This window comes from Clinocottus analis, unplaced genomic scaffold, assembly GCF_023055335.1.
Source record: "Clinocottus analis isolate CAN_PGR_092001 unplaced genomic scaffold, fCliAna1.0.p SCAF_21, whole genome shotgun sequence".
NCBI classification, from domain to species: domain Eukaryota; kingdom Metazoa; phylum Chordata; class Actinopteri; order Perciformes; family Cottidae; genus Clinocottus; species Clinocottus analis.
The window spans coordinates 99,573-120,000 of record NW_027175943.1 but is presented as its reverse complement, the minus strand read 5'-3'; the positions used below and the strand labels follow the sequence as shown (position 1 = coordinate 120,000).

At 45.9% G+C, this 20,428-nt stretch overlaps 2 protein-coding genes across 6 annotated transcripts in view; one reads left to right on the top strand and one right to left on the bottom strand.

Moving 5' to 3' along the window:
- Positions 1–3,076, bottom strand: part of ctc1 (CTS telomere maintenance complex component 1) — an 11,373-nt gene extending 8,297 nt beyond the window's left edge. The window contains exons 1-9 of one of the 5 annotated variants that reach the window (XM_068588407.1): positions 2,944–3,076; positions 2,636–2,735; positions 2,422–2,488; positions 1,835–2,057; positions 1,490–1,728; positions 1,170–1,335; positions 490–777; positions 290–412; positions 1–111 (exon numbers count right to left, since the gene is read on the bottom strand). The exon at positions 1–111 is cut by the window's left edge and continues 119 nt beyond it. In XM_068588407.1, coding sequence (XP_068444508.1) covers positions 1–111; positions 290–412; positions 490–777; positions 1,170–1,335; positions 1,490–1,728; positions 1,835–2,057; positions 2,422–2,488; positions 2,636–2,735; positions 2,944–3,018 — 1,392 coding nt within the window. In that variant the 5' untranslated portion in view covers positions 3,019–3,076. Of the gene's footprint in view, positions 112–289; positions 413–489; positions 778–1,169; positions 1,336–1,489; positions 1,729–1,834; positions 2,058–2,322; positions 2,534–2,635; positions 2,736–2,943 lie in introns of those variants that run through there. The other 4 variants (XM_068588408.1, XM_068588409.1, XM_068588410.1 and 1 more) reach the window with 4 other exon arrangements.
- Positions 3,077–4,385: 1,309 nt separating this feature from the next.
- On the top strand, positions 4,386–20,073 carry LOC137791946 (high mobility group protein B2-like). The gene is made up of 5 exons (XM_068587163.1): positions 4,386–4,524; positions 6,007–6,165; positions 19,059–19,210; positions 19,345–19,519; positions 19,636–20,073. Exons 2-5 carry the CDS (start codon positions 6,016–6,018, stop codon positions 19,756–19,758), a joined length of 600 nt encoding a protein of 199 aa, XP_068443264.1. The 5' UTR covers positions 4,386–4,524; positions 6,007–6,015; the 3' UTR covers positions 19,759–20,073.
- Positions 20,074–20,428: the final 355 nt, after the last annotated feature.

The following is a 20,428-nucleotide window of genomic DNA, read 5'->3' as shown; positions in this document are numbered from 1 at the left end:
CGCCCCCACCCGGCTGAAGGAGGCGACCCGGAGGCTGGAGCGCAGGCAGGTGCAAAGCATGCTGGGAGGAAAGTCAGGACAGGGCCGGTACAGGAAGTGGACGTGATGGAGCTGCAGGGAGGTTTGAAACAGAGATGAAACAAACTGGTACGAACACCTGGGACTCACACCTGAGACTCACACCTGGAGTGAGGCTCACACCTGGAGTGAGGCTCACACCTGGAGTGAGGCTCACACCTGGAGTGAGGCTCACACCTGGAGTGAGGCTCACACCTGGAGCGAGGCTCACCTCCACAGAGTCTCCTGGTCTCAGTTTCCTCCTCAGCGTCGGCTGATAGGCCAGGCACAGCCCCACCCTCCTGTCAATCACGTAGAGTCCCGCCCCCTCACTCACCACCTCAGTCACTGTGCCCTATCAGAAAGAGGGGCGGGGCTTACCAGACAGGTCTCATGAACAGGTAACGTTCTTCTAGCTAATCAGTGTTTTACCTGATAACTGATGACTCTGGACTTTTTGATCCTGACACCTGATTGGTTGACGCCTCTCTCAGGCTCCGCCTCCTCACATTCTTCATCATCAACGTGTGACATCTTCAGCGGTGGGGCCGTGTCCAACAGCGTGTCAGTGTGTGTGTAGTTCGTGTGCAATTCCGAGCAGTCAGTCACACACAAGACGTTGTTTCCTCTCCAGCCTCGTAGGACACACACACGCAACGCCGTCACACACACACTCTGACCAACACACACACACTGAGTCCACCACAGACGGCTTCTGTCCTGCAGGGAGACAGACAAACGGGCAGAGAGAGAGAGAGAGAGAGAGAGAGAGAGAGAGAGAGAGAGAGAGAGAGAGAGAGAGAGAGAGAGAGAGAGAGAGAGAGAGAAACAGACAGACAGACAGACAGACAAAGAGACAGACAGGCAGACAGAGACTTGTTCACATTAACTGATTGATAGTTAAGAGTGAAACCTGATAGATCACACATGTACACATGTGCACACAAGTGTAAATGTACACATGTACACACATGCACATGTGTGTACATGTGTATACATGTAGACACACGTGCACGCACAAGTGTACATGTGTGCACATGTGTACATGTGTGATTATTGACCGGTGTGTGTTCATAAATGTGTCTCACTGCACAGGAAGTGACATCACACACCTTGACGAGGACCCGGAGAGCGTGAGCGCCGTCTGTCAGCCAGAAGCAGAAGAAGGTTGTTCCTGCCACGACCAGCTGAGGGCACACTGAACCCACGAGACCAGAGACGGAGAGACGCTGCCCACGAGCCCTGAGAGACAGACAGGTAGAGACAGACAGGTAGAGACTGAGACAGACAGGTAGAGACTGAGAGATGCTGCCCACGAGTCCCGAAAGATAGACAGGTAGAGACAGACAGGTAGAGACGGAGAGACGCTGCCCACGAGTCCTGAGAGACAGACAGGTAGAGAGACAGGTAAAGAGAGACAGTTAGGGTTCACCTGTTGTCCAGTAAACCAGCAGCCTCTCTAACTCCAACTACTCTGCTAAGCCCCGCCCCTGCTCCAGGACAAACAGCCAATCCCTGCTCAGGACCGGGACACAACAGAACAGGAGAACCAATCAGCTCCACGTAGCCGCCGGCCTCCTCCGGGTCCCGCCCCGGGGCATTATGGGGGATGTAGTTCCAGTGAGGGAGGAAGACAGGCCGGTTCAGCCACATAGGGGAGGGAGACAAGCACTGGGTGGGGGATGAGGGAGGGGGCAGGGGCGGGGGGAGGGAAAGAGATGTAAGTCTCACCTGATGGCCGTCCTACATCCGTCACCTGAACGCCTCACGGACTCACCTCACACCTGACGCTGCCGCTGGCGTCCGTCAGCCTCCACTCTCCGGCCCGCCCCTCTCTCAGGCAGCCAATCAGCAGCAGGTTGACCCGCGGCAGAGCCAGGTGACCGGGCAGAGAAAGCTCCGCCTCCTTTGTCCACGCTCGCTGCTGATTGGTGCTCCAGGACGGGTTGCTGACACAGGCCAGGTGCTGCAGGGAGAGCAGCCAGGAGACAGACACCGGCCTGGAGGCGGGGCCACAGAGGTCAGAGGTCACAGGAAACAAAACACAGAGGCTACTGGTAGCATTGAGCTGACTGAACCCGAATATGAATTACACATCCAATGCAGTGCGGTCGTGAAGACAGCGTTCATAAGTTATTAACAATTATTATAAAATAATACGAATAAGAATAATATAAAAATTACAAATAGAATTATAATATTAAAAATGGTCTGATCATGTTATAAATCATTCTGCATATTATAATAAAGAAAATGGTGGTCTACCTGTAGCTCATGATAAAGAGGATGGTGGTCTACCTGTAGCTCATGATAAAGAAGATGGTGGTCTACCTGTAGCTCATGATAAAGAAGATGGTGGTCTACCTGTAGCTCACAGGTAAGCGGTGAGGTGCCGCCATGTTGTCCTGGATCTTCTTCACCACAGACACGCCTGGACCAGAGGAAGAGAGATAACCTCTGACCCCGAGTTCTGTGTCCTTCACTGAGTCCTTCATTGAATCCTACATTGAATCCTGAGTCCTACACTGAGTCATGAGTCCTACTTGAAGCCTCTCTCGAAGCTGATTGGCTGACTGACCTGTCAATACGTCATCAGCAGCGTGAGGGGCGGGTCCAGAGAGCTCAGGAAACAAGTGTTCTGAGAGGAAGCTGAACATGTCCTTTAACCAGGAAGTTTCCTTTAATAAAGTATATATATATTATATATTAATATAAATACATATCCTTCAACCAGGACGTCTCCGACAGGTATATAGACCCGGACCTGGACCGGATCCAGAAGAGACCCGGCTCCGGGTCTCTTCTGGTTGGGGTCCGGTACCGCTCACGAGCTTAACTTTACAGAAGGCATGTTACTGGTCTGAGGTCGGTTCTCCGGCTGCTTACCGCGTCCCCTTCGGGTTGGAGCTGGCCCAGGAACAGCTGCAGGGAGTCCGTGTCCGCGCGGCCGCTCGTGTCCATCACTGTCACGTCACAGTAAACAAACCGTCCCGCGTAAAGCCTTCAACTCTACTTCTTGTTGAAGTACGGCGTCCGCGGAGGCTCAGAATGCGAAGCGTGTAAGACATTAACAACGATGTGTTTTTTTTTTATTTAAACAGAAGGATTTAATGTATTAATAAATCTATGTGAGAAAGACCAGAATAGCTCATGTCAGAAGGATTCATAATGAGGAACTTCTGTTGCCTCATTAAAACTAACCCTACCTTCAACTGGACCACAAACAATACTTTACATTCAATTATGATATCAAAGTTATCAAACATGATAATAACACACATTATAATATTATAAACACGATAATAAAACACATGATAATAGTATAAACATGATAATAACACACATTTTAATAGTATAAACATGAAAATAACACACATTATAATAATAATAAACATTATAATAACACACATAATATAATAATAATAACAAACATGATAATAACACACATTATAATAATTACAATATTAAAGTCACGTTGCATCATTTACATGTTCATACACAGTGACACAACACCAAACATAATAACACACAATCTAATAATTATGAGCATGATAAACGTAATAATAATAATTAATATACAAATTGTAATAATTATAAACATAACAATAATAACAATACATAATTAACGTAATAATAATTATTAGAATGGTAAAACACAATAATAATAAATAATTAATGTAATACTAATAATGATGATAAACATAGTAATAATAACAATAATTAATGTAATAACAATAGTAATCATGATAAACATATTACGTATAATAATTATTAGAATGGTAAAACATAACAATAATAAACATACTACTACTACTACTACTAATAATAATAATAATAAACGTAATAACAATAGTAATAATATAAACATAACAATAATAAACGTAAGGGTTATATCTGGTGATGTAATGATGAAACTGAATGAATAAAGCTCGTTAGTTCCTCTCATAATGTTCATATAATAATTTTATGTATCTTGGTCCCAGCCATTACCAGGAACGCCGCAGCACAACACGACCACCATCTTTATGCTGCTGTGTGCGGCCCCGCCTCTCTCCTCCCCTCCCTCGTCACGGATTGGCTGGTTGATTTGACATACATCAGTTCTGACTAATCGGACGCAGGAACACTAACTAGCTCCACCCTGCTGTAAGCGTAGAATTCCCGCCCTGCTGGCGTTGCTGGGCAGGCGGAGCCGTGTAGCAACGAGGTTTGACCTGCGTCCCCTAGAGCTAATCACAGACGAGTATTCCGACGAGCTCCGCCCAGATTTGCTGGCCCGGTTCACGCCCCCTGAATAGGAATGATCAACGGGGGCGTGTCCGGGGGCGTGTGCAGGCTTGAGCTCGAACCATTTTAAAAAAGAAGCAACGTCTCCAGTCGCTGCTTCAGCCCCAAACAACAACAAGACCCAACTGATCCCCGGTCTGCCCCCGGTCCGCTCCGCCTGTAGCCGGCCGCCCACACCACGTGAGTACTCTCTTACCGCCCGGTCAGGGTCTCTGATCCGGGCTCTGCTTCTTACGAGCAGCAGCCTGGGAGAAAAGGTCGGGAAAGAAGCTGGAAGCAGGAATAAAATGGCCGCTGCAGACGCGCTGCTCTGCTCGGCTCCTTGTAAACACGAAACGCCCCTTGTGGAGCTGGGGGCCCAACAAATAGCCATGTCCCGTCTACACAACGCTAACCACTCCAATGCATACCCGGACCCTAACCTCTCCGAAGCATAGCCGGGGCCCTGCGTTGTAAATGCATAGCTGCTTTCCGTTGATATTGCACACGCTTCTGTTATAACGGGTTTAAGAGCGTGTAGCCTGTGGTTAGAGCTTGTTGGCGCTAGTTAGTAGTCAGTAACTAGTGGTGGGTTAGGGGGAGGGGCGGGCTCTGCAGAGGGCGGGAAGCAAATGGTGGCCCATTGTTCTGTGGAGCTAACGCGGCTATGCTAGCGGACCAGAGGCTCTCGGAGAAGCCGCTAGCCGGGGCCCTGCACCTCTACGCGGGTAACGCGCAGCCACCAGAGCGGAAGGACCGGGTCCGGTCAAGAGCCTCTGGTTCTGGTCCACAGGGGCCAGGTGATCAAACGGACCCACTTTGTTCTCTTTGTTAGACTGCTCTTGTTCACTGGAGACTTTACTGGTTATATTAACATCATACACATGATGATCATATTTATTTACCTTTACATTATGGACTAAGCATCGATGTCAAAGGTCATCCTCCATTTACACTATGTTCATGTTTCATTCAACGTAAATAAAGATTTATCATCATTATTATTGATTATACACACGTACAGTGTTATCTATTGATTATATACATGTTATCTATTGATTATATACATGTTATCTATTTATGGAAGCTGTAGCAGACAGGAACATATAAAGCAATAGTTTTCCTCATTAATGCGTTGGGTGAAACTGTTATAAGATTCTTCCTTTTGAGTGTTTTTTAGTTGTCATGTGTTTATTTCCATCACAAAGTTTGACAGAAAGCAGCCTCACAATGCAGAAAGTCTTTAGGACACCAGCAAGTCTTTAGGACACCAGCAAGTCTCTAGGACACCAGCAGGTCTCTAGGACACCAGCAGGTCTCTAGGACACCAGCAGGTCTCTAGGACACCAGCAGGTCTCTAGGACACCAGCAGGTCTCTAGGACACCAGAAGGTCTCTAGGACACCAGCAGGTCTCTAGGACACCAGCAGGTCTCTAGGACACCAGAAGGTCTCTAGGACACCAGCAGGTCTCTAGGACACCAGCAGGTCTCTAGGACACCAGCAGGTCTCTAGGACACCAGCAGGTCTCTAGGACACCAGCAGGTCTCTAGGACACCAGCAGGTCTCGAGTAAAGAGATGTTCTGTGGTGAATGGATGAACAGGAGAGGACCAGCAGCCGCCTCCCTCCTGTGTTGTAGTAAATGTAACAGATGAAGAGCATCTCTCTCTCCTCTCTCTGCAGGACGCCAGTATGATGCGTAAAGACGTCAACAAGCCCAAGGGCAAGACGTCGGCCTACGCCTTCTTCGTCCAGACGTGCAGGGAGGAACACCGGAAGAAGCACCCGGAGCAGTCCGTCAACTTCGCAGAGTTCTCCAAGAAGTGCTCTGAGAGATGGAGGGTGAGACGGTTGGTGTGTGAGACGGGTGGTGAGGAAGACGGGTGTTGAGGAAGACCAGGGTCAGTCGGGGTGAAGGGTGGTGAGGAAGAGGAAACCTGTACTACGCATGGGCTCAGGGGGAGAGCGGGCATCCAGAAACCACCAGGTTGGCGGTTCAATCCCTGGTGCCAGAGCAATAACCGGTTTATAAACATTGATAATAACATAACATGTTAACAGGACATGTTAATGTGTTAAAGACCCTCCCCTCTAACTCAGACTGGCCAATCACAGCGCAGCCTTGTTGCCTGTAGCCTCGTCATTGCCACAGACTAGTTACCAGCCTGGTCACCTGCAGCCTCATCACCTGCAGCCTGGTCACTTGCAGCCTGGTCACCTGCAGCCTGGTCACTTGCAGCCTGGTCACTTGCAGCCTGGTCACCTGCAGCCTGGTCACTTGCAGCCTGGTCACCCGCAGCCTCGTCGCGTCGCCTGCAGTCGGTTCCACATGCATGAGGTTCTATAGGTCAAAGGTCGGCTGCTGACTGCACGTGTTTCATGTAGGGTTGTCACGATACCCAAATTATGACTTCGGTTCGATACCTTCCATTAATATCACGATACTGAAGAATAAAATGTCCAAAATCCTCGGTCGTGGAGAAAGAAGTACCGGAATCAAAAAGTTATAATAAAAAAGATTTAATAAAAGAGATGATTAATTCGACAGATACAATACTTGATCAAGGCTCTTTAAATCTCGGCCGGAACCACAGGCTGCACGCAGTTAGCTGTCACCCCAACGGTCAACGAAGTAAAGAGGCCGAGAAAAAGCTCTGCGCCAGGTTTTAATACCGCTCATTCGCTTGGCTTATGGCCACCATTGGTTAGTTTCCATAATTTCACACCTAAGACTATTCCCTGTCTCACTGTTGGCTGACTCTGTCTCGGGGGCGGTTTCTTCAGCTGTCCTCAGCCGAGAGTCCTCTGCGCACCCTGACCAGCTCTTTAAAGCTACAGTAACACAATCCTAACGCATGCAGACTATTCAAAATCCATTCACTCATAAACATAACACAGTAATACAAAACATACATTGACCTTCTTATGCATAGTTACATATTTTCCATAATAATATCCCTTATTGATTATCATAACCCTCTCTTGTATTTTTATATGCACATTAAACAATTCTTTATTATTATGTGTAAGTTCAATATTTACACCCCAGACTATTACAATTCTACAAAACCCAACAATCCCTCTCTAGATACTATTCCATAGTATCTAAATACAATTGTAATAGTTACTTTATTGTCACCTAGTGTAAACATCAAACACAAACAATACATTCTGTATTGTCATTTCCTGTGGAAGAAAACATCACTCCCTCTCTAGACAGTATAAAATATACTGTCATCAAATGTATCAGTCACAAATGTAATATCAGTGTGTTTCTATTCATCACACAGGTAAAAATCTTTAAATCAGGATCTGTTATGTATGTTCTATATCTGTATATCTATCTACGTGTCTGTGTGTCACTAATGTTCTCATTGGTGTTGGTGTGTGTCTCACTTATGCATGTCATGCAAGCCCTGATAACCAGGTCCTCTTCAGCATCTCCAACTCTCTGCCTCTCCTCACACCCTTTTTCACTCGCATCGCTCCTCCGTCTCTGTCTCTATCTCCTCTCCTCGTTCATCTGACTCCATTCTCCTGGTTTCACCATCTCCAGCAGTCTCCAGTTATCTCGGAAAAAGAGCAGAACAACAGGTTCAAACACTGCATCATGATCATTTAAATCCACATCTCTGAGTGTTGTTATATCAATAAAATTGTATGATACTCCTTTATACGACCTGCTCCTCATAGGTTGCAGAACTCTGATGTGACACCTGGAGTCTCTGGTCTGATGGTGAGACTTCTCTTACCGACAGAAGCATAGTAGACGTCGGCGATGACGTTGCAAGTAGCTGTGAAGGAAAGTCAGGAAGTACAGAGCAATCTCTGGACCGGCTCTGGCTGCAAATGGGAAATCTAAAACTCAGAAAAATTACATGTTAATACCGTTTCGTTCCATTTTCACAGCTCTAACTTCTCCGTCTTTACCCAATGGTGTCACCATAACCTGGGGGTGGAGCTGAATAAATCAAGTCACTGCCCATGTCTTGTGCACCTACTTCTACCTCAGGAACGATCAGCGGCATCATCAACCGCTGATCCTCTCTGGTCAGAGCTGTGGAAATCAAACGGGTCATTAAAGTTCTCAGGCATGGGACACAGCAACATCCACAGAGTATTAAAATTGCCATCATAACACTCACTGCTGTAATAACTGAAAGAAACAACTGTTTATACTTACCAAACCATGCCTCTATGAAGTTTGTGAACGCGTTCTCCACTCCGGAGTTCTCAGACAATTCCTTGCTAAGTGAGGTGAGTCCTGCTAATGCTCTGGACACTGAACCATCAGGGGCAGTATTATTTGGAATAAACGTGCAACACATTAACCCAAACATTTTACACACCCCTCCCTTCTCAGCAAGCAGCATGTCCAAAGCCATTCTATTTTGAAAGGTCATCAGGGATGTTTTGTCTAATTGTTCTAGTATGCCTTTAATGGCATCCCTGCTGTAATTGACAAATCTCTGCTGATTATAATAAATATAATTGATCCAATCTACGTTCTTGTTTACTGTGGGCCATATGAAAATGGATTCAAAACCGGCAGCTATTTGATTCCGAGCTTTAAACTCATCCGGCACTCCTCTGGGTACTCCTATACTGTCTATGTACACATTCTTATCAAAGGAGGTAGATAGGCTGTTTCTACGTCGTCTGACTAAACTGTCACTGCTAGATTTCGTTGTGCTAAGTAGATTTAGAGCATCTTTTCCTAATGGGACCATTGTCACTGGCATGATTAGTCTAACTAACGCACAGGTACCTGTCCAATTCTTTGGAAGGTAATCTCTGAGCGCCTTGTCACCACAGTACCACCAAACATCTGCTCTTGCAATTGTTTGGTCACCTACCATACCACTGTCAATGCTCTTCTCTCCTGCGGTGACATTAATGATGGTGTGACAATGACTCAGAACTCCCACTTGGACTGAACCTCTTGCACGGTGCAGGCAAGTGTAGTCACCTTTGTAATAAGTAAACACTGGAGGGTGAACTGGGGGAACTGCTGGAAACAACAAATTAAGTGAATGACAACCAGGACCAATTATGTTTTTAAAAAGACCGAGCATGCATTCGAAACCTTCAGGATCATTTTCAGGGTTCAATGCAAATGGCACTGTTGCTAACTGCGGACGCGCTTTAGCACACACTAAACAATCTGGGCGTTTAAGGTCTCTGGCAGTGTATAAAAGCCAGTTAAGCCAGCTGTTAGACTCACTAAAGCCTGTCTCAGTTTCAATGGTTTGTCTTACACTCGATATGTTAAGATACTTCACTGCAGACTCTGATGCTGGTGGCTTGGTCGGTGCAGTGTAGTTAGCAGGCCGCCTTATCAGTAGTTTAATTGTATAATAAGACCCTCCTATATGTTCTACTCCCATTTTATAATCCCCTTCCATTTCAAATTGTGGGTTGGTTACTGCTAATGTGATCATATTGCAACGAAATTTCCCTCTTTGATTTGATGCACATTGTTTAACTTTACCTGTTATTGAAATAGCTTTATATCTTTTATGGTGGCGATTTACATAACCCTGAGGGTTCGTACTCGCAAAAACATCATCCCAAGCGCAATCCCCAGTGCATAAATATTTATGATGCTGTGATGTCTTCCATGCTACGTCACCATCTGATTCAAAAGCACCCTGCGGACAACCTCCCATTCCGCACACGTCAAAAGCTACTACACACTGACGACCCATGATACAACGAACATCAATTGAACCTTCATTGTAATCACGCTTAAGTCGCTTCTTCTGAGGAACTGAATAAGGCAAATGTGTACTGTTAGGTGTGGGGTCTATCTTTGAGTCTTCTGTAAACACATAGGCCTGAGTTTCAGTCTTATCCTGAATGATCTGAACCTCCCACCAAACTAAGGGAAACGCTATCATGCATGTCAAAAATACTGCACCTAAGCAGTACTGTGTGGCTGTGAAATTGCTTTTCTTACTGTTTTTGCATCTCTCTGGGTCTTCCATGTCTACTCAGAACTCCCTTCCTTATCAGGTACGCCTTTAGCGATTGGTTCTGCTGCTTTGGTCGGTGGTTCTGCAGAAAGACAATGGGTTAGATGATGCCACTTGGTCTTAGTGTGTCCTCTTACCTGGAGTGCGTGTGAAGTCTTTGCGATGACTTCAAACGGACCAATCCACTTAGGCTCAGTCCACTTCCGCTTGTGCACCTTCAACCTTACCCAATCACCTGGCCCTACTGAAGTCACGTTTTCTTCAGCTGTCACTTTCTGAGCTCTCGCGACCTGTCGAGAGAGAACTTTGATCTGGTCAGACAACTTTGCAAAATACTCTGTCTCTTCAATCTGGAAAATATCTAACACAGGACTCTCTCCCAACTCTCTTCCTGGGCTGGGCATCGGTCTTCCTGTCAACAACTCATGGGGAGAAAGAAAAGTTTTCCCTCCTTTCGAGGACCTCATAGACATTAATGCTAAAGGAAGTGCATCAAGCCAGGTTAACTTAGTACCATAACATATCTTAGCTATCTTCGATTTAATCGTTCGATTAGCTCTCTCGACTATCCCCTGTGATTGTGGATGATAGACTGCTCCGTGTGCATGTGTGATACCTAAATATCTCTCAACTTCTTGTAGGTGTTTGTTTGCAAAATGTGTTCCATTGTCAGACCTTATTCTTCTTGGAACACCATATCTTGGAATCAGCTCATTCTTTAGCCATTTCACAACTGTCTTTGCGTCTTCTTTCCTGCAGGGGATCGCTTCAATCCATCGAGTATATCTGTCGATCATCACAAGCAGATATCTGAATCCTTTCTTCTTGTTTTCTGCACCCATATCTGTGTAGTCGATACATATTTCTTTGAAGGGAGCATCTGGAACTGGGAATGCTCCTTGTGGGCTTTTATATGGTCTCCTCTCTCCAAAATCATTGCAGGTGGGACATTCATGGTAGTAGAGTCCTACCATCTCAGTCATATATGGGTGCCACCAGACGATGGAGACTTCTTCCTCTGTTCTCTTGGGGTTCACATGAGATGGGCCATGTGCTTGCTTGATGAGTCCTTGACACAATCCTGCAGGTGCCACTAAGCGTCCATCGTGTGATCTCCAAAGTCCATCCCTCTCTGTGGCTCCTCTGTGTCTCCACTGGTTCTTTTCATGCTCTGAAGCTTCTTCCTGCATGAGTTTGATGTCTTCCATCCCAAGTTTAGGGAGGTCTGGAGTGGCTACGGCTGTCATTTGTTTCACATAGCCACCTGCCTTTTTAGCTGCGAGGTCAGCAGCCTCATTTCCTTTTGCCACTGATGACTGGTCATTTTGATGTCCTCTGCACTTCATCACTGCTACTCTGCGTGGTAGCAAGATGGCTCTCAGTAGCTGTTCCAATTGATCTTTGTGCTTCACTGGTGTATTTGCTGTAGTCAGAAATCCTCTTCTTAACCACTGGGGTCCATCAACATGCACAGCTCCATGTGCATATGCTGAGTCAGTGTAAATGTTCACCGATTTGTCTTTGGCATATTCCAATGCGATCGTTAACGCCACTACTTCTGCAAGTTGTGCAGATGCTGGCTGTTGAATGATTTCTGCTGCAATTGTTGTGTGTCTTTTCCCTTGCTGCTGTACTACTGAATAGGCAGCAACATTTCCATCTTCTCCTCTGTGGCAGCTTCCATCTGTGAACAGTGTTAGTTCAGGATTGTCCAGAGGTTCTGCTTCCAGGTCAGTCCTAACTTTAAGATCTGTTCTTGCAATCTCTGCACAGTTATGGGGCTCTTGAAGATTCACATGCAATCCGTTTGCCATGTTGATGGGCTCATATACAAATCTGATATGTGGCTGTTGTAAGACTTTTGAAATCTTATCTTGTCTTGCTGCTGTCATGGTGAACGCACTTGACGTTAGGTAAGCGAGAACGCCATGTTCTGTGTTGACCTTCAGCTCATGACACATCACCACATGAGCAGTCTTTTCAATTGCTTTCTTCAGGGCCGCCAAATGTCTTGCACAACCTGTCTGGCCCTTTTCGATGTGGTCCAGTTTTGAGCTGTAATACATCAATGGTCTCCTTCCTCCCTCCTTTGTCTGAAACAATATTGCGGATACCATCCCATTTGATTCAGAAACATCCAGGTGGAAGGTCTTGGAATAATCAGGTGCGGAGAGCTTAGATGCTTGGCCAAGTTCCTGTTTCGTCTTTATGAAAGCGTCTTCTGCTTCAGGGGTCCATGTGAGTGCAGCTCTCAGGTTTCTGTTACCTGCGTCTGTCAACATGTCTCTAAGTGGTTGTGTGAGAGTCGTATAGTCAGGGACGTAATGTCTGCTATAGCCTGTCAGGCCAAGGAATGACAACATGTCTTGTACAGATTTTGGTTTAACAGCACTCAGGATAGCTGATCTCTGTCCTGCAGATAGAGAGCAGGAGTCTCCTGAAATCAGCCTTCCCAGGAATGACACTGTTCTTCTTGCAATTTGTGTCTTGGAACGTGTCACTTTGTAGCCTGCTTTGGACAGCACGGTCAACAAGTCTTTGGTCACTTTGAGACACACTTCAGCAGTCGGTGCAGCCAGCAGGAGATCATCTACATACTGGACAAGGACTGTGTCTTTAGGCATAATGAGATCTTTGAGGTCTTTCTTCAATGCTGCGTTGAACAGTCCTGGGCTATCTCTGTAGCCTTGAGGCATTCTGGAGTAGGTGTATTGTTTGCCTTCAAAGGTAAAAGCAAACATGTCTCTACTGTCTTTATCCAGTGGCAGGCAAAAGAAAGCATTTGCCAAGTCAATGACAGTGAAGTACTGTTGTTTTGGTGTCAAACTTGCCACAGCTGTATATGGATTTGGTCTTCAAGGGTGCTTCCTCCAACATGTTCTTCACTTCTGAGCACTTGCTGGCGTTGTATGTCTCCACAAGCGCCATGCCGTGGAGCAGCATTCTTGCCACTGAGACAGCTTCATCAGTCTTATTAACATCCACAGAGGGGAAGAAGAACCATCTTTTTGCTTTCCGTTTCTGCTCTGCTGCACTGTTTCTCAGCTTGAGTATTGACAACAGTGCCATCTTCTGCTCCTTGTTGGGCCCCTCCTGGGTTGTTACATCCAGTAAACCCTCAGCATGCCATTTCTTGATATATTTCCTCAGTCTCCTGTCTGCTTTCCCCCTTTCTTGTGGAACTGTCACTTTCAGAGCTGCTTTGCAGGCTGCATCAACCCATGGCTGTGGGGTCTTCGTTGAATTTGGCTCAGACATTTTGAGAAGATTAGGTGCTGACGCTGGCTTTATATAAGGAATGTAAATGTAGAAGTAAAATAAAAAATATCCGTGTATGTCTAACATGCAAGTGTGGTGCAAGGGGAAAAATACAATTAACTTAGGGAAAAAACAGTTGATTAGGGGAAAAAACACAATTGGTTAAGGGAAAAATGTTCACTAGTTATTAAGCTAGACAAGCAAAATTCCACACTGCGATTAACCTTGACAAAGGAACACAATCAAACACTGCAATAAAACAAAGCAATCAAGCACTGCAAAACAAAGCAATAATCAAGCACTGCAATAAAACAAAGCAATCAAGCACTGCAATAGAATAAATCTCGCATACAAGTATGACGAACTTATAAAACTACAATTCTGTTAAAAAATGAAAATGTATAAATTGCCAAAATGTTATTAATATACAACTATATTAATGTCCTCTGTTGATAAAATGTGAAATATGCTTTAATCTACTCTGTCTCCCCTCTGTAGTTGTCATAGTAGTGTGTGAGGAAATGTGTGACAGCTGTCAATATGTGTTGTTGTAATACCCCGTCTAACCTCTGTGACACCAACTACGGTAGTACCCTAACTTCGCCAGGCGATGGCTCTAGATGGTAAATCCCTTTAGTCCCTTTGAGGATTAGTCCTCCAACCTCTAGAGGCGCTATTTTAAGATACAGTACCCCTACTTGCCACTAGGTTTTTAAAATTTTTACCGCTTCCCCTTATCTTAACATGTGCCCCACGTGTTTACCTTCCCCCTCTCTCTCATGTGCTCACTCCTTTTGTTTGAATCTCTTATACTAAAAATGCACTCAACAATCGAACTTCTCATATATTCATGCTCCAATTCGTTATAATTTCGTTATCTAGCCCTCTTGCTGTTGTCCTTCAGCTCAAGCGTCGTTCTGTTTTAATTTTAATATAGTTATCTAGCTCTGAAGTCTCGCAAGTTTACACCTTTTGTCCTTAACAAAGCACGAACCTGCGTCCGCACCCAAAACTCAGTGTGGTCTGCAATTTTCCTGGTGCAAAATGCAGCAAACAAAACCTTAAACTTAATTTACCAGCCTGCTGGATCAAAAACAAGCACCAGGCCTGTCAACTAGGTTTAGTTATACTCAATTCCTGCACCCTAAATGTTACAAGAGAGTGAACATAAACCCCCAAGGTTCTTATTCTCCTCTCACTCCGAGGAAATCATGCGTCGTCTTCTCCAAATCTTAAAATTTATCGTGCATTTTAACAGACACCAGAGAATTAGTTTCCGGAGGTAAAGAGACTATAGAGTGCCCGTCGACTTAACCTACGTAATTCTTTCCTTTTCCCGGCTCCCTAATCCTCTCAAGTTAAATATCAGTTCCCTCTATCGCATAAATAACAGGCCACCCCGGGACTTAGGTTCTGTTAAAATTCTAGCACGCTGTAAAAATACAGTCCTTATCACTTATCGCATATTCACCAATATCGATTTACCCGTTAATCAATTGCTGTGCATTAATAGTCCTAAGAAGTCAAAACTCAGTAGCGCCTAAGGCGACACGCACTCTGTCACTCATTCACTTCTTCGTAACTTAGTTAAAAGAGGCAGCCGTTGCTCCTCTCCACGTGCTCACAATAACCCCACGGCTATAAATCTTCAAACACGCACTCACGTATTCTTAATTTATCACAAAATGTCTCAATCAACACAAAAATACCAAGAACATACACTATTACCCCTCAGGTATACACATCCAGTCTTACGTAATTACTACTCGGGTAACAGAACCGCTATTGTTCACACACTAGCTCACGCAGCCACGTGCTCTCTCAGTCTCACAGACAAACACAATTTCTCACAAAAACAACTTTCTCTCATGCACATGCATTATGTAAATATCGAAAAAATCACCGCTCCGATTCTCAATATATTACACTATGTCGTGTTTTCACGCTACCAATTTAATACCACTACAGACCGGCTGTTCCCTGCTCACAACTAAATTTCCTAGTTCTACCTAAACAAGCTTCGGTTTTCCACAACAGGCCTTGTTTTACCTGATTCTTTTCCGGGATCCCTGTGAGCAAAGAAGAACAAGTCCGCAGCGGTCCTCCCGCAGAGGAGTAGTCCAAATCGCTATTTCTCCACGAACCACAGGATCACGACGGGGCTCACCAAATTGAAGAATAAAATGTCCAAAATCCTCGGTCGTGGAGAAAGAAGTACCGGAATCAAAAAGTTATAATAAAAAAGATTTAATAAAAGAGATGATTAATTCGACAGATACAATACTTGATCAAGGCTCTTTAAATCTCGGCCGGAACCACAGGCTGCACGCAGTTAGCTGTCACCCCAACGGTCAACGAAGTAAAGAGGCCGAGAAAAAGCTCTGCGCCAGGTTTTAATACCGCTCATTCGCTTGGCTTATGGCCACCATTGGTTAGTTTCCATAATTTCACACCTAAGACTATTCCCTGTCTCACTGTTGGCTGACTCTGTCTCGGGGGCGGTTTCTTCAGCTGTCCTCAGCCGAGAGTCCTCTGCGCACCCTGACCAGCTCTTTAAAGCTACAGTAACACAATCCTAACGCATGCAGACTATTCAAAATCCATTCACTCATAAACATAACACAGTAATACAAAACATACATTGACCTTCTTATGCATAGTTACATATTTTCCATAATAATATCCCTTATTGATTATCATAACCCTCTCTTGTATTTTTATATGCACATTAAACAATTCTTTATTATTATGTGTAAGTTCAATATTTACACCCCAGACTATTACAATTCTACAAAACCCAACAATACCGAATACTCACAATACGATACTAGAATTCGATACGATACCATAAATACGATACGATACTGGTATATTTATCTATGATAGTAGTAAATAAAACATCTGTATGGTTCCCTTTTTGAGCAGCTTTTTGAACACTTGACAAATGGCATTAATATTAGTATTAGCATACAGCAAGATATTAATGAAAACTACATGGTGCTATCATAGCATTGATTATACACGGCTATGGAGGTCTATTGTCCGGATGACTATATAGTTATTTCTATAAGTAGATTGAGCAATTGTAGATAATAATACTACTACTACATACTAATACTAATAATTTTACAGATGTGTGTTTTGATGTGAAAAAACCTAAAGCTATTATATGGGTACATTAAAGATTGACACATAATTAAAGAGTAATTTCTCCCCTTTATTGAAAACCACTTATTAATAATCTTGAACTATGTGGCTCAGGCTCCAGCAGCATGTCACCATGTTGCATCAGTTGTGTTTCATTTGGTACTTTTGTGTGCGTTCTGACCTCATGATCATAGATGCTTGTAGTCAAACTGGGCTCATGCTCCTCGTGGCTGCATGTGGGTGAGCTCGAGGTTTTTCATGTTCATAATTACATTTTCTTACCTGTCGTTCGTTAAACTCTTTAAAGAGTTCGGTCTGCTTGAAAGCTGCTTGGCCATGTTTGACGTGTTGCCTCCTTTGTGTTGCTTTACAGCAGGTTAACAGACGGGTCTGTCGGTGTCAGTGAGCTTCCCTCACAGGCTGCACTGTCTCCAAAGTATCTCCAGATTACGCTGCTGCTGCTGCTGCTGCTGCTGCTGCTGCTGCTGCTGCTGCTGCTGCTGCTGCTGCTGCTCTTCTGTGTGTGTGAGACGGAGCCTTAAGCCCCGCCCCCCTGAGCTCTGTCTCCATGCACTCTCTGCATTCTGCATGCAGCATGAGAGAGAGAGAGAGAGAGAGAGAGAGAGAGAGAGAGAGAGAGAGAGAGAGAGAGAGAGAGAGAGAGAGAGAGAGAGAGAGAGAGAGAGAGAGAGAGAGAGAGAGAGAGAGAGAGAGAGAGAGAGAGAGAGAGAGAGAGGAGCAATATAAGGAAGCGCTATTTTAAGAAAGTACCGATACTTAAAATATGCAAAATCGTATCGTTTTTAACGTACGGTACTTTGTTAGTATCTGTATACCGTGCAGCATTAGTGTCAGGGTCTGACTGCGTGTGTTTCAGGGTCTGACTGCGTGTGTTTCAGGGTCTGACTGCGTGTGTTTCAGGGTCTGACTGCGTGTGTTTCAGGGTCTGACTGCATGTGTTTTAGGGTCTGACTGCATGTGTTTCAGGGTCTGACTGCATGTGTTTCAGGGTCTGACTGCGTGTGTTTCAGGGTCTGACTGCGTGTGTTTCAGGGTCTGACTGCATGTGTTTCAGGGTCTGACTGCTGTGTTTCAGGGTCTTATTGCGTGTGTTTTAGGGTCTGACTGCGTGTGTTTTAGGGTCTGACTGCGTGTGTTTCAGGGTCTGACTGCGTGTGTTTCAGGGTCTGACTGCGTGTGTTTCAGGGTCTGACTGCGTGTGTTTCAGGGTCTGACTGCGTGTGTTTCAGGGTCTGACTGCGTGTGTTTCAGGGTCTGACTGCGTGTGTTTCAGGGTCTGACTGCGTGTGTTTCAGGGTCTGACTGCGTGTGTTTCAGGGTCTGACTGCGTGTGTTTCAGGGTCTTATTGCGTGTGTTTCAGGGTCTTATTGCGTGTGTTTCAGGGTGTGTTTCAGGGTCTGACTGCGTGTGTTTCAGGGTCTGACTGCGTGTGTTTCAGGGTCTGACTGCGTGTGTTTCAGGGTCTGACTGCGTGTGTTTCAGGGTCTTATTGCGTGTGTTTCAGGGTCTTATTGCGTGTGTTTCAGGGTCTGACTGCGTGTGTTTCAGGGTCTGACTGCGTGTGTTTCAGGGTCTGACTGCGTGTGTTTCAGGGTCTGACTGCGTGTGTTTCAGGGTCTGACTGCATGTGTTTCAGGGTCTGACTGCTGTGTTTCAGGGTCTGACTGCGTGTGTTTCAGGGTCTGACTGCGCGTGTTTCAGGGTCTGACTGCGTGTGTTTCAGGGTCTGACTGCATGTGTTTCAGGGTCTGACTGCTGTGTTTCAGGGTCTGACTGCGTGTGTTTCAGGGTCCGACTGCGTGTGTTTCAGGGTCTGACTGCTGTGTTTCAGGGTCTGACTGCGTGTGTTTCAGGGTCTGACTGCGCGTGTTTCAGGGTCTGACTGCGCGTGTTTCAGGGTCTGACTGCGTGTGTTCCAGGGTCTGACTGCATGTGTTTCAGGGTCTGACTGCTGTGTTTCAGGGTCTGACTTCGTGTGTTTCAGGGTCTGACTGCGTGTGTTTCAGGGTCTGACTGCGCGTGTTTCAGGGTCTGACTGCGTGTGTTTCAGGGTCTGACTGCATGTGTTTCAGGGTCTGACTGCTGTGTTTCAGGGTCTGACTGCGTGTGTTTCAGGGTCCGACTGCATGTGTTTCAGGGTCTGACTGCTGTGTTTCAGGGTCTGACTGCGTGTGTTTCAGGGTCTGACTGCGTGTGTTTCAGGGTCTGACTGCGCGTGTTTCAGGGTCTGACTGCGTGTGTTTCAGGGTCTGACTGCTGTGTTTCAGGGTGTGACTGCGTGTGTTTCAGGGTCTGACTGCGTGTGTTTCAGGGTCTTACTGCGTGTGTTTCAGGGTCTTACTGCGGGCGATAAGAAGTGTTTCGAGGATATGGCCAAAAGCGACAAAGTGCGCTACAACAACGAGATGAAGGACTACATCCCACCCAAGGGCTTCGGAAAGAGGGGCCGCAAGAAGAAAGACCCCAACGCACCCAAGAGACCCCCGTAAGTGTTGAGACCTCCAGACCACCAGACCACCAGACCCTATGTGGTCTCTCCTGGGCTCCCTGTTTCATCTGATTCAGCCTCAATGATGTGAAGCAACAATGACCTCCAGGATGTAATCCCCCCCCCCACAGGTCAGCGTTCTTCGTGTTCTGCAGTGAGTACCGGCCCAGTCTGAAGCAGCAGTTTCCAGGTCTGTCAATAGGAGACTGTGCTAAGAAGCTGGGGGAGATGTGGAGCAAACTGACCCAGAGCGACAAGGTTCCCTACGAGGAGAAGGCCCAGAAGCTGAGGGAGAAGTACGACCGGGTGAGTCCCGAGGTCACCTGGAGGTCACGCGACGCGTTACCTGAAGGTTCTGTCCTCTCTTAATGATGAAGGTCACCTGGAGGTCATGGAGGTTCTCTAACGTTCTCCCCCTGCAGGACATGGTGGCGTACCGCGGCGGTGGAACGACGTACGCCAGGAACCCCGGCTCTTCAGCTCAGGGAGGAGAGGAAGAGGAGGATGACGAAGGAGAGGACGATGACGACGACGATGACGAGTAGAGTGTGTGTGTGTGTGTGTGTGTGTGTGTCTGTCACCTGGATAGAGCAGCATCAAGTCTTTACTCTGTAAAGACTGAGGAAGAAGGAACTCCTCTTCCTCTCCTGAAGGAGAACGTGATGTTGTAGCAGTTCAGTAAACTAGAGTCCACCAGCATGTCTTCAGGTCACATGACCCGGTCACATGACCACAAGTTCATTTATACATCATACTAAACTTTTAATCATCTGTTCTGAACCAGAGAGGTGTGTGTGTGTGTGTGTGTGTGTGTGTGTGTGTGTGTGTGTGTGTGTGTGTGTGTGTGTGTGTGTGTGTGTGTGTAACAATAGTACAGTAACGCTTCCTCACTGTTACCATGGTTACCCCAGCACCCCCCCCCCGCCCCCCTCCCTGTGTGGTACCATGGAAACCCAAGCCCCCCTTCTTCTTCATCATCATCATGTTGTTGTTTTTTATTTTCTTACTGGAGGTTTATTGGAGTTTTTCTGTTCTTTGTTCGCTGTCGAAACTTTTATAATAAAACGACTGAAGAAAAAACACCACGACTCCTGTTGTTCATGAGCACCACCAGGAAGTGATGTCGCCTCTGACCAGGAAGTGATGTCGCCTCTGACCAGGAAGTGATGTCGCCTCTGAACAGCAAGTGATGTCGCCTCTGACCAGGAAGTGATG